The sequence below is a fragment of the Xyrauchen texanus genome, chromosome 15 (assembly GCF_025860055.1).
Source record: "Xyrauchen texanus isolate HMW12.3.18 chromosome 15, RBS_HiC_50CHRs, whole genome shotgun sequence".
In the NCBI taxonomy this organism is placed as follows: Eukaryota; Metazoa; Chordata; class Actinopteri; order Cypriniformes; family Catostomidae; genus Xyrauchen; species Xyrauchen texanus.
In genome coordinates, this window is record NC_068290.1 from 19155779 (window position 1) to 19167925 (window position 12147).

Sequence of the window (12147 nt, forward strand, 5' to 3'; positions counted from 1 at the left end):
GCCATAAAGGGATGGACATGGTCAGAAACAATGCTCAGGTAGGCCGTGGCATTTAAACAATGCCCAATTGGCACTAAGGGGCCTAAAGTGTGCCAAGAAAACATCCCCCACACCATTACACCACCACCACCAGCCTGCACAGTGGTAACAAGGCATGATGGATCCATGTTCTCATTCTGTTTACGCCAAATTCTGACTCTACCATCTGAATGTCTCAACAGAAATCGAGACTCATCAGACCAGGCAACATTTTTCCAGTCTTCAACTGTCCAATTTTGGTGAGCTCTTGCAAATTGTAGCCTCTTTTTCCTATTTGTAGTGGAGATGAGTGGTACCCGGTGGGGTCTTCTGCTGTTGTAGCCCATCCGCCTCAAGGTTGTGCGTGTTGTGGCTTCACAAATGCTTTGCTGCATACCTCGGTTGTAGCGAGTGGTTATTTCAGGCAAAGTTGCTCTTCTATCAGCTTGAATCAGTCGGCCCATTCTCCTCTGACCTCTAGCATCAACAAGGCATTTTCAGCCCACAGGACTGCGGCATACTGGATGTTTTTCCCTTTTCACACCATTCTTTGTAAACCCTAGAAATGTTTGTGCGTGAAAATCCCAGTAACTGAGCAGATTGTGAAATACTCAGACCGGCCCGTCTGGCACCAACAACCATGCCACGCTCAAAATTGCTTAAATCACCTTTCTTTCCCATTCTGACATTCAGTTTGGAGTTCAGGAGATTGTCTTGACCAGGACCACACCCCTAAATGCATTGAAGCAACTGCCATGTGATTGGTTGATTAGATAATTGCATTAATGAGAAATTGAACAGGTGTTCCTAATAATCCTTTAGGTGAGTGTATAACCAAGTGAAAATACAAAATATACACGTATATACAAAATACACTTACATTTAAGATTTTTACATTTACATTCTCTTAAAGCAAGTCTAAATATCTTATATGTTGATTCTCATGTCAATGTATATTGTTTTAAGGATTTTTAGACAATTTTAAGATTTTTTTGCAGTGAATTTTTTTTACTGAATTAAACTTTAAAAAGTGCATTTTTCCTTTTAATTCAGTAAATGTCATTTAGAGGTATTTTTTAAAAGATGATTTTGTCCTCTGTATTGTTAGCAAGCATGTTTAATACAACATTTTAAGTCAGGGCACAAGCTGAATAGTCATTAAGAGCTAATCATTGCAATAATCTCTGAATAATCGTTAGATTAATCGATTATCGAAATAATAATTAGTTGCATCCCTAGTGTGAACATTATCAAGGTAGTACAATGGAAGCACTGCATTTAAACTGCATAAAAAATCTTACTCTCATCTTTGCAGGGGAGTGATCGTCATTAACGCCACACTAAGCTTTGAGCTGCATCCTGATGAAGAAGGAGGTGATAAAGATGAGGAGGGGAGTGGAGAAATGAAAGAAGGATTGATGCATGTGATCTATTCGACTCTCCAGCAAACATCTGAATATGGAGGCTGTGGAGTATCTCACACCTCTGTTCCTCCCATTCAGATCATTCCACAAAAACAGAGAGTAAGTATGCTATGCATGTGTGTGTATTTTGCTTAATTTTTTATTTAAAATATAAATGTTTGTCCTTATGTCAATAAATAAAATCATAGGCATCTTAGATTAATTTCTGCAGTGAACATTCTTAGAAAAAAGTGATTTTATTTACAACCCCATTTCCAAAAAGTTGGGACTGAAAGAAAAATTATAATAAAAACAAAAAGTAGTAAATTGTAAATTATTTTCACCCTTTGCTATATTGAAAGCACTACAACTACACATTATATGAAGTTTTACCTTGTGAATTTCATTGTTTATTTGAAAATGTACAGCCATTTTAAATTCCAAAAATGTTAAAAAGTGCAATTTAAGACTAATTACAATAGATTCCCTCTAATCTAATAATAATTTGACAAGTTGAAATAACAAGGCGATGTGAAACCGGAGATGTTAAAGAAATGATGGTCATAGTATATATGGAGCCTCCAAAAACAGCCTAGATCTTCAAGAGTGAGGATCATTCGAGACTTGTCAATTTGCCAATTGATTCTTCAGCGTACAATCCAGCACTTTGAGAACAATGTTCCCTAAAGACAAATTGGAAGGATTTTGGGCATTTTGCCCTCTACAGTGCACAATAATAGTTAAAAGATTCAAGGAATCTGGTCAAATCTCAGTGCGTAAAGGACATGACGAAAACCACTTCTGAATGCACGTGATCTCTGATCCCTCAGACATCACTGTCTTAAAAAACATCAATCATCTGTAATGGATATTATGAACAAGGGCTTGGGATTACATTAGTGAACTACCATAGATTCAAGTTAAGACTTTACTATGCAAAGCAGAAGCTCTACATCAACACTGTCCAGAAGCACTGTGGGCTCGGTCTCCTCTTAGATGGAAAGTAGAACAGTGGAACCATGTTTTTTGACATTTCAAATCGTTTTAGAAAAACACAGCCATCATGTTCTCTGGGCCAAAGAGGAAAAGGACCATCCAAGCTGTTATTAGCTTCAGGTCCAAAAGCCAGTGTCTATATGGGCCAGGGAGTGTCAGTGCCAATGGCATGGGTAACTCGCACATCTGTGAGAACACCATTAATGCAGACAGATATGTAACAATTTTGGAGCAACATATACTGCCATCCAGCACCATCTTTTCCAGGGATGTCCCTGCATTTTCCAGCAGGACAACACCAAACCACATCCAGCCCGGATTACAAGTCCATGACTGTGTGAGCAGTGTGTGTGGGTGATAGATTGGCCTGCCTGCAGTTCTGACCATCTCCAGTTGAGAATGTGTGGTTCATTATGAAGCACACCATATGGCAACGAAGACCACGTACAATTGTGCTGCTGAAGACCTGCGTAATGGATGAATGGTGGAAAATTCCACTTTCTAAACTTAACAAGCTTGTGTCTTCAGTGCCCAAAAGCTTATTAAGTGTTATTAGAAGAAATGGTAATATTTCACATTTAAAAACATTTTGAAGCATGTTGCAATCATCTGATTTGAAATTATTGTACATTTTCAAAAAAACAATGAAATTCACAAGGTAAAACATCAGATAATGTTTAGTTGTAGTGCTTTCAATATAGCAAAGTGTGAATATAATTTACAAAACTCTACTATTTGCTTTTATTAGCATTTTTCATTCTGTCCCAACTTTTTTGGAATTGGGGTTGTAGTAGATGGTATTTTTAGAAGAAAGTCTTTAGTTTGAATAGCCTTTAGTAAGTTACTCGGTTCAATTTACTCACCAAAGCCAATTTAACTTGCATTTGGCACTTGGTGAGCATTCATTTTGGACCCTGCATACATCAGTATGGAAGTGTCCGTATGTGTCCATGAGTTTGAGTGTGTGTGATATACATTGATATGTATCTATACTTGTTTGATTGAGGCTGTTATTCTCACAATCCTCTTCTGCTGTTGTGTGACAGAGTAAGAGAGACATCCTTTCAGAGACCAAATACATTGAACTTGTGCTGGTGGCAGATCATAAAGAGGTAAGACAGAACACACATGCCTGTGAGGCTCTTATGCCCTCTGTTGGTGTATCCACAGCATTGTCACTACTCTGAACCGCTTTGAAATCTTACTGTACTGTTACAGTTTTAATCCAGCTTCCATTCTATTTATGTGTCTTCCTCACAGTATGTAAACTATCAGAAAAATAATAAAACCATCATCTACCGCATGCTGGATGTTGCAAACCAAGTAGATTGGGTAAGTTTTAAATATACATTTCCATGTACTGTTTATAATGTAAGTTATTAAAACCAATGCACAAATTTAGTGTCCATGCAGGTAGTATAGAATCCAGCCATTAAGGTTAATCAAGAGTCCTAAACTAGGATTGACCAGCTAGCCTAATGTTTTGTATATGTTCTGATTCATACAAGTATATGTGGAAAAAATAAAAAAAAATACTTTTTGATGCATATTTAGCAATTTGAAGAATGTAAACTCCCTCATTGCATACTCTAACACTCTTTTCACTCTTTTATATAAACACTTACATATACTAAAAGCATTAGTTAGTCTGTGTCCTGTCTAAATCTCTGTCTCTATTCTTCTTTGCTGATTCAGTTCTATCGGCCACTGAATGTGCGTGTGGCTCTGGTAGGGTTGGAGATCTGGAATGACCAGGATAAAATCCAGGTGGATAAAAATCCTACTGAAACCCTAAACCGCTTCCTTGAGTGGAGGACGAGGGAGCTGTTACCACGACTACGCCATGACAATGCACAGCTGATCATGTACGTGCAGATGCATTGTGAAAACAATGTAATCGTTTAAGATGTTATTGTTTTTGTAGTTAGGAACATAATTCAGAATTGCAGTATGTGTGTACTTATGTTAGGGGTGAGTCATTTGATGGGACGACGGTTGGAATGGCATCTCAGTCCTCCATGTGCTCAAAAGATCGATCAGGAGGAGTGAATGTGGTGAGAGAAACCTTACATTAATGTTTCTTATAATAAAGCTTGCCTTATTAATTTAAGGGTCATTCAAACTGAATGAGTTCTTGCTTTATAATAGCTAGACGCTGTGCAAGGAATGGAAAAAAATGCAGGTGTTTTAAGATGCGTTTAGAAAAGTTGATATTCTTTTTATTTGGCACGTGGGCCCTTTTTTAAAAGCACTAATCACAGCACTATGCCATAAGTCATACATGCAAAGTCAATGGGCATTGCCAGGAAGTTTTGGTATTTTGGTGCAAGCTTGCAAGCACAAGTGGATTTGGCTAAATTATGTGCACAAAGTGCTAATGGGCTGGATCAAGTGCAATTTAATTTGGAGGTTCTTCTCCGGCACCGCCTGCGTCCTGTTATATAGTCCATTTCCTGTCAAGCATCAGTGATATAAACAAAGACAGCACATTCATAAGAAGTTGGTAGTGTGAATTGACTGTATGCAATGAATTAGAAGAATATAAATACCTACTTTCATTATTTTGTGCCTTAACTGTGTCCTTGTAAAATGGGACACAATCCTTTTATAGGCATGGAAAATGTGATTCTCGTCAGGATTTGTATTTATGCTTCATTATATTATAGAAAGGTAGTATTATTGGATGAAAGCATTATTAATCATGTTGATCTACTGACACCCAAATCATAGCTAATATTAACAGTGATTGTATCGGAATGCACTTCACTTCTACCGGTTGATTTTGACAAATTAAATTAATTTATTGTAACAAGAAATAATTAAACCATATCAGCTTCTAAATTCAGATTACAATTCAAAAGAAACAAAACCATAATCAAAATTAAGTTGTCAAAACAATCATACAAAATCCAATTATTTTACTCTCTCCAACTTCTTCCACCGGCCCCTTTCCAGTGACTTAAAAATCACTGCAACAGGTGGCTCAACATAATTATGTGCCAATTGCAGACATCTAAACAAGTGCTTTTGATGAAAAGGGTGTTATATTAGTATTTACACATGTTTCCTATTGCTTGGATCATAGGATCACCTGGTAAGTGTGTTGGGCGTAGCCTCTACAGTAGCGCATGAGCTAGGCCACAATCTGGGAATGAGTCACGATACTGTTGACCGACGCTGTCTGTGTCAGAATGAGCCACGTCTTGGAGGCTGCATCATGGAGCCCTCTACTGGGTAAGTTCTGTGATGCCTGCAAGTATATGTGTGATTGTCTAGTAATAAATCATGCATTTCATAGTAAATGTTCCTACGTGCAGGTTTATGCCTGGTCAGCTCTTCAGCAGCTGCAGTGAGCGGGATCTTTCTCTCAGTCTGCTGCATGGTGGTGGGATGTGTCTGTTTAACATGCCTCAGCCGGAGAGTCTTATGGGAGGTCCACGCTGTGGGAATCTGTACGTGGAGAAAGGAGAAGAGTGTGACTGTGGCCTGCTGGATGTAAGAACCAACTTCCAACTATGTCTGATCATGTTTCTGCTCAATTCGTTGGAGCTTACATTTATGCTTATGGCAGATGCATTTATACTGCTTAAGCAGATGGCAGAAATACAAACAAAAATAATAAATCATCAAGGCAATTAAAGGAATAGTTCTCAAAAATGAAATTGTATGCACCATATTTAATTTTTGCTGATTTGCATGATTTATTTGATTAAAGAGTATATGGAGAATAACTCCAGATGACTTAAAGGGATTGTTTTTTTAATTATGTCATCATGTACTCACCCTCATGGTGTTCCAAACCCATATGACTTTATTCCATGGAACACAAAAGGAGTCACCATGCATTTTCATTGCATCTTTTTTTCCATACAATGAAAGTGAACATGTCTTACACCTCCTTCTGTGTGCCATTTGATGACATAATTTTTTTTGGTGAACTATCCCTTTAAAATTAGCCCTGTTCATCACAAACATGTATTGTATGGCTTCAGAAGACAGGGAATATAGTGCATGGTTGGTTCTACATTTATGATGCTTTTGTTGTGCTTTTTTGTTGTTTTTGGAGATTTTCAGCCCATGTTCATTGTGGTCATATACATTTTTGGGTGAACTATTCCTTTAAAGGGGTCATGACATGAGAAACCAAATTTGCCTTGATCTTTTGGTATATAAGAGGTCTTTGTATCATTAAAACGTCCTGCAAGTTTAATATTTTAAGACGTCCTCCCCATTCTAAACGAATCATTTATTTAATCAAGCTCAAAATACAGCTCGTTCTGGATTCATGGTTAGAAGTGGCGTGACGGTTAGAAGTGACGGCGGTTAGAAGTGACGTACCAGCGTTTGCATATGACCGCCTCCAGCACAAGATAACTACGCTTTAAGCGCCAAGACAACTACGCTCATTTCAGTATCGCCGTCGCCTCACAAGTGTTCAGTCGATGGACAGCGAGCTCTGACAGAGACTACTTGTGCACAGGAAAATTACGATGCCACACAGATGTGCTGTTCCTGGCTGTGGTCAAACAAAACCTCTGAATAAGCTGCCGAAAGATCCAGGCGTCTGGGAAAAATGGATGCAGTTTATTTTTTGCGGACGTCCCAGTCACGGCAGTGTTAACTTAAGCGTTTGTTCTGTACATTTTAAGGATGACTGTTTTGAGAACAAATCTCAATATGATGCTGGCTTTGCCAGAAAACTGTTGCTCAAAGATAAGTCCGTGCCGACTATTCTGGGAACAATGGCGACGCAAACTGTAAGTAATCTATTTTAAACTTTAAACTACTTTTTAAAGCGCAATTTCATTCATTATGAATAATCACAGTGTTTTTACTTAGTTTACTTGCATATTGGTCTGGCTGGGAGCGTCAATAATTGATACATAGGCACTGGCGTTAGCCAATCATAACAGTGAGCGTTAACACTGAAGTCTTAAATGGAAAACGCCCCCAAAACAGACTGTTTGAATCAGAGGATGAGAAACAGGGTGGGAAAAGGTCATAAATCACTAGATTTTAAAAGTTTTTCTTAAAAAAAAATATATTAATACTATAATTGCACCTAAGGAAACATAATAATAAAAAACCCATGTCATGACCCCTTTAAGAACATGATGCAAACCTCTCTTTTTGAACAAGCCAGACTTATAACAATTTTATATGCCTGTAAAATAAATAAATGCTGTAATGTGCCCTGCACTGTGTGTGTGTGTGTGTGTGTGTGTGTGTGTGTGTGTGTGTGTGTGTGTGTGTGTGTGTGTTCAGGAATGCAATGATCCTTGCTGTAATGCCAGTACATGTAGACTGGTTCCAGGTGCCCAGTGTTCTTCTGATGGTATCTGCTGTGAGAACTGCAAGGTGCGTAGGGGTCCATATAATCACGCATGCATACAACACACACATTCAAACATGAGCTGCTAATATGAATCTCTCACCGCATTCCTCCCTTTTTACCTGTAGCTGCGTGTGGCTGGGTCGGTGTGTCGAGACCCCTTAGGAGAGTGTGATTTGCCAGAGTACTGCACTGGTACCTCCCCCTATTGCCCACCAAATGTGTTCCTACAGAATGGAGAGCTGTGCAAGGGCAGCTCCTCTTACTGCTACAGCGGTGTGTGTGCCAGTCTGGACGAACAGTGCCAAATGCTCTGGGGATCAAGTAAGTGTCACACACTCCATGAGTGTGTATCTGATCATTCTCACCTAGAGCCAATCACTGGTTTTGTGTTTAGGCTAGAATGGTTTAGGTAATATGGAAGTTTTCATAATACCAAGTTTGTGGATTGAATGAAGTTCCGAAGACGTTTGCACTCGCAGCTCTCTTCGTTGAATATTGTCATGTCAACTCACAATCCATAGAAGTTTCTCATAGATCCAGAAGTAGATTTATTTTAGTTTGTTCTGTTTTCTCTCATCCCTCATAGACTCCACCCATGCACCACCCATCTGCTTCTCTTCAGTTAATAAACAGGGCAACAAGTACGGAAACTGCGGCCAGATGCCCAGTGGTTCCTATATCCCCTGTTCAAAAGGGTGAGGACATGTATACACAAACTTTAGACTCTTTTCAAACATGGAATTACATATGTTCACATGAAATTCCTTTAGTAGCAAATTGTATATTCAGTAAGTGCTTTTTCATACATTTGATGTAGAAAATTGTGCAAGAAAAACCTAAATGTGCAAGAAAAACCGTGCTATTATATCATTTCAATAACATTACAAATCCTCTGGAATTCTCCTTTAAACGTGCCCTGTGTTGTTTAGGGATGCGCACTGTGGGAGGATCCAGTGTCAGGGTGGAAGTGATCGTCCTCTGCTGGGCTCCAATGCTGAGATTTTGACCACAAAGGTTAAACTGAACCAGAGTGACTTTACCTGTCGAGGGACCTATTTTAATCTAGGTGATGATGTTTCTGACCCAGCCATGGTGGCCCAGGGGACTGCTTGTGGACCCAACAAGGTCAGTGTCCACAAAATATATATGAATATAAATATATCTTTTTGTTGTAATAAGTAGGTATCGTTTTTTCTCAGGCTTGTGTGGACCAACGATGTCAGGACGTTTCAATGTTTGGTGTTGAAGAGTGCCGCAAAAAGTGCAATAGCCATGGGGTGAGGACTGGGATGAGAGGAGTGGACATTTTACGTTTATTATTATAAGAGAGGTTTAAAACTCACTCTCTGCATGCAGGTTTGTAACAGTAATAAGAACTGTCACTGTGATGAGGGCTGGGCTCCTCCTGACTGCAGATATTCTGGAACTGGAGGCAGTTTGGACAGCGGCCCCGCACGAGAACCCAGAGGTACCATACACACTCGCACACAGTTTACGTAGCTATCTAAATGGGGACATACACTGTACTTTTAGTGTTTTTATATAAAGCTTATTAAAAATAACACACCATAACCCAACCCCAATGAGAAACCTTTTGCATTTTTTGGAAAAAATTAAATATATGTGTGTATATATATATATATATATATATATATATATATATATATATATATATATATATATATATATATATATGTATGTGTGTGTGTATATATATTTATATGTATGTGTGTGTGTGTGTATATATATTGATATATATGTGTGTGTGTATATAGTATATCAGTATATAGTGGCGGCCAAAAGTTTGGAATAATGTACAGATTTTGCCCTTATGGAAAGAAATTTGTACTTTTTTCACCAAAGTGGCATTGAACTGATCACAGTGTATAGTCAGGACATTAATAACGTGAAAAATTACTATCACAATATGAGAAAAAAAACTACTTCAAATAGTTTTCATCAAATAAATCCTCCACTTGCAGCAATGAAAGCTTTGCAGATGCTTGGCATTCTAGCAGTCAGTTTGTCCAGATACTCAGGTGATATTTCACCCCACGCTTCCTGTAGCACTTGCCATAGATGTGGCTGTCTTGTCGGGCACTTCTCACGCACCTTACAGTCTAGCTGATCCCACAAAATCTCAATGGGGTTAAGATCCATAACACTGTTTTCCAATGATCTGTTTTCAATGTCTGTGTTTCTTTGCCCAGTCTAACATTTTCTTTTTGTTTTTCTGTTTCAAAAGTGTCTTTTCTTTGCAATTTTTCTTATAAGGCCTGCGCCCCTGATATTTGTCTTTACTGTTGTACATGAAATTGGTGTTGAGTGGGTAGAATTCAATGAAGCTGTCAGCTGAGGACATGTGAAGCATCTATTTCTCAAACTAGAGACTCTGATGTACTTATCCTCTTGTTTAGTTGTACATCTGGCCTTCCACATCTTTCTGTCCTTGTTAGAGTCAGTTGTCCTTTGTCTTTGAAGACTGTAGTGTACACCTTTTATATGAAATCTTCAGTTGTTTTTTGGCAATTTCAAGCATTGTATATCCTTCATTCCTCTAAACAATGATTGACTCATGAGTTTCTAGAGAAAACTGTTTCTTTTTTGCCATTTTTGACCTTATATTGACCTTAAGACATGCCAGTCTACTGCATACTGTGGGAACTCAAAAACAAACAGAAATGCAATGATAATCTTCATTTAATGAACCAAATAACTTTAAACTGTTTATGATATAATCAGAAATTCTTTTTTTTTTTTTTAATCGTGATTGTGTTGTTTTTTACATCAGTAATGTCCTAACTATACTTTGTGATCAGTTGAATGCCACTTTGGTGAATTAAAGTACCAAATTCCTTCCGAAACAGAAAAATCTGTACATTATTCCAAACTTTGTGTGTGTGTGTGTGTGTGTGTGTGTGTGTGTGTGTGTGTGTGTGTGTGTATGTGTATGTGTACTGTTGAAGTCAGACATTTACATACAACTTAGGTTGAACTCAGTTTTCTAATGAGATTTTTAATGGTGAACACAATATTAGATGTGTATTTCGCCTCTTCTGTTTGTACAGATTCTGATCCTGCCCAGGTGGCTCTGCTTGTAATCTTCCTTTTTGTGTTGCCGGTCGGGCTGCTGTTAGTTGCACTCCGGTTCCCCCGCTGTCGCCGAAGCCTTGTGAGCCTCGGCCACACACACTTCAATAAAACCCGACAGAGCCGGTGAGTCACAGCGATAGTATGACACATGGACAGAGAGATTTCTGCATTCATTAAAGCTATTAGTATTGATTACCCTTTGCTGGTAATACAGGCTGCCTAGGTAATGACTCACTGAATGAGAATAACAATGAATCATCATAACTGGTTCATCCAATCTAATACACAGTAGAGGACAAAAGTCAACACTGCCTATAGATCAAAATTATAGATAGTTTTTTGGAAAGTTAACAAGTCCGGCGGTGTTACGTGCTATACTCCCATTAAAAAATATTTAAAACAGCATTTGCTAATTATTTTATGATTACTTTGCATGAAATCTGTTATTCATTTAGATTACATGACATATTTGTGCTTTTCAAGATTAATTTGTTCCACCACAGGACCATTTAAAATTCACATATGTAGCATGTAACTACTCAAATACTACTGGAAAAAAATGCTGTCTATCATCTGTGTATCATCCGATATAATTGTTTTGCTGTATTTTACCCATGATGCAGCGGGGTCTCTGTGGCCTATATTGAATACTGTGTGAAAGAGGAAAACTTGTGGAGGTATCATTGAATGTGGAGCTCTTGTTTGTGGTGTAAAATAAGCCATATGGTAGAAGTAGATTGACTTGTGAAGTGGAATACTCACTATCGCACCAGCATAGGCTTTAAATTACATAATAAATATACATAAAAAAATAAGAAAGAATGGGCTAAACCTGGGGTGTCATTAACTGTACAAGCTTCTCCCTGGGTATGTGAAATTTCCAGTGTGTTCTGTATTACAGTTATTCTGAAGTTCCTTTTAGAGACTAGAGACCTGTCTTGACGAGAAATAATTGTTTGCTTAGTCTCGGATGTTTAGTGTCTCCGCTGTTAGCACTATCTCTCACAGTTCTCTGGTTCCTTATTTCAAATAGTACTGGTGTATGGATTTCAGAATAGGTGTTTTTGTGCAAAGTAGATTTAGATGGCAAAATTACTAATCTGGTTAGTTCTGTAATGTTTGATTTAAACTCACTTTGTGTGAAGAAATCTCAGGTTTTATTCACACATTATATCCACTTCTTATGATGATGTATGTTTAATATTTGTTGAATGTTTAAAGGTGTAGTTCACCCAAGAATGAAATTCTGACTTTATTTACTTGCGTATGACTCTTCAACGAACTTTGAACACAGGAGTAGTT

At 38.1% G+C, this 12147-nt stretch overlaps 1 protein-coding gene across 5 annotated transcripts in view; it reads left to right on the plus strand.

Annotated features, from left to right (window-relative positions):
• The window catches only part of adam15 (ADAM metallopeptidase domain 15), a 35796-nt gene that overhangs the window by 16113 nt on the left and 7536 nt on the right, over window positions 1-12147 (plus strand). For all 5 annotated transcript variants that reach the window (XR_007972055.1, XM_052143519.1, XM_052143520.1 and 2 more), the window contains exons 6-19: window positions 1334-1541; window positions 3464-3529; window positions 3678-3749; window positions 4113-4282; window positions 4387-4471; window positions 5503-5651; window positions 5735-5912; window positions 7683-7775; window positions 7878-8073; window positions 8339-8447; window positions 8682-8877; window positions 8952-9029; window positions 9109-9220; window positions 10821-10968. Coding sequence is in view for 4 of the 5 variants with exons in the window: in XM_052143519.1 (XP_051999479.1) it covers window positions 1334-1541; window positions 3464-3529; window positions 3678-3749; window positions 4113-4282; window positions 4387-4471; window positions 5503-5651; window positions 5735-5912; window positions 7683-7775; window positions 7878-8073; window positions 8339-8447; window positions 8682-8877; window positions 8952-9029; window positions 9109-9220; window positions 10821-10968 (1860 nt within the window). In the remaining variant the exon portion in view is untranslated. The remainder of the gene's footprint in view (window positions 1-1333; window positions 1542-3463; window positions 3530-3677; window positions 3750-4112; window positions 4283-4386; window positions 4472-5502; window positions 5652-5734; window positions 5913-7682; window positions 7776-7877; window positions 8074-8338; window positions 8448-8681; window positions 8878-8951; window positions 9030-9108; window positions 9221-10820; window positions 10969-12147) is intronic.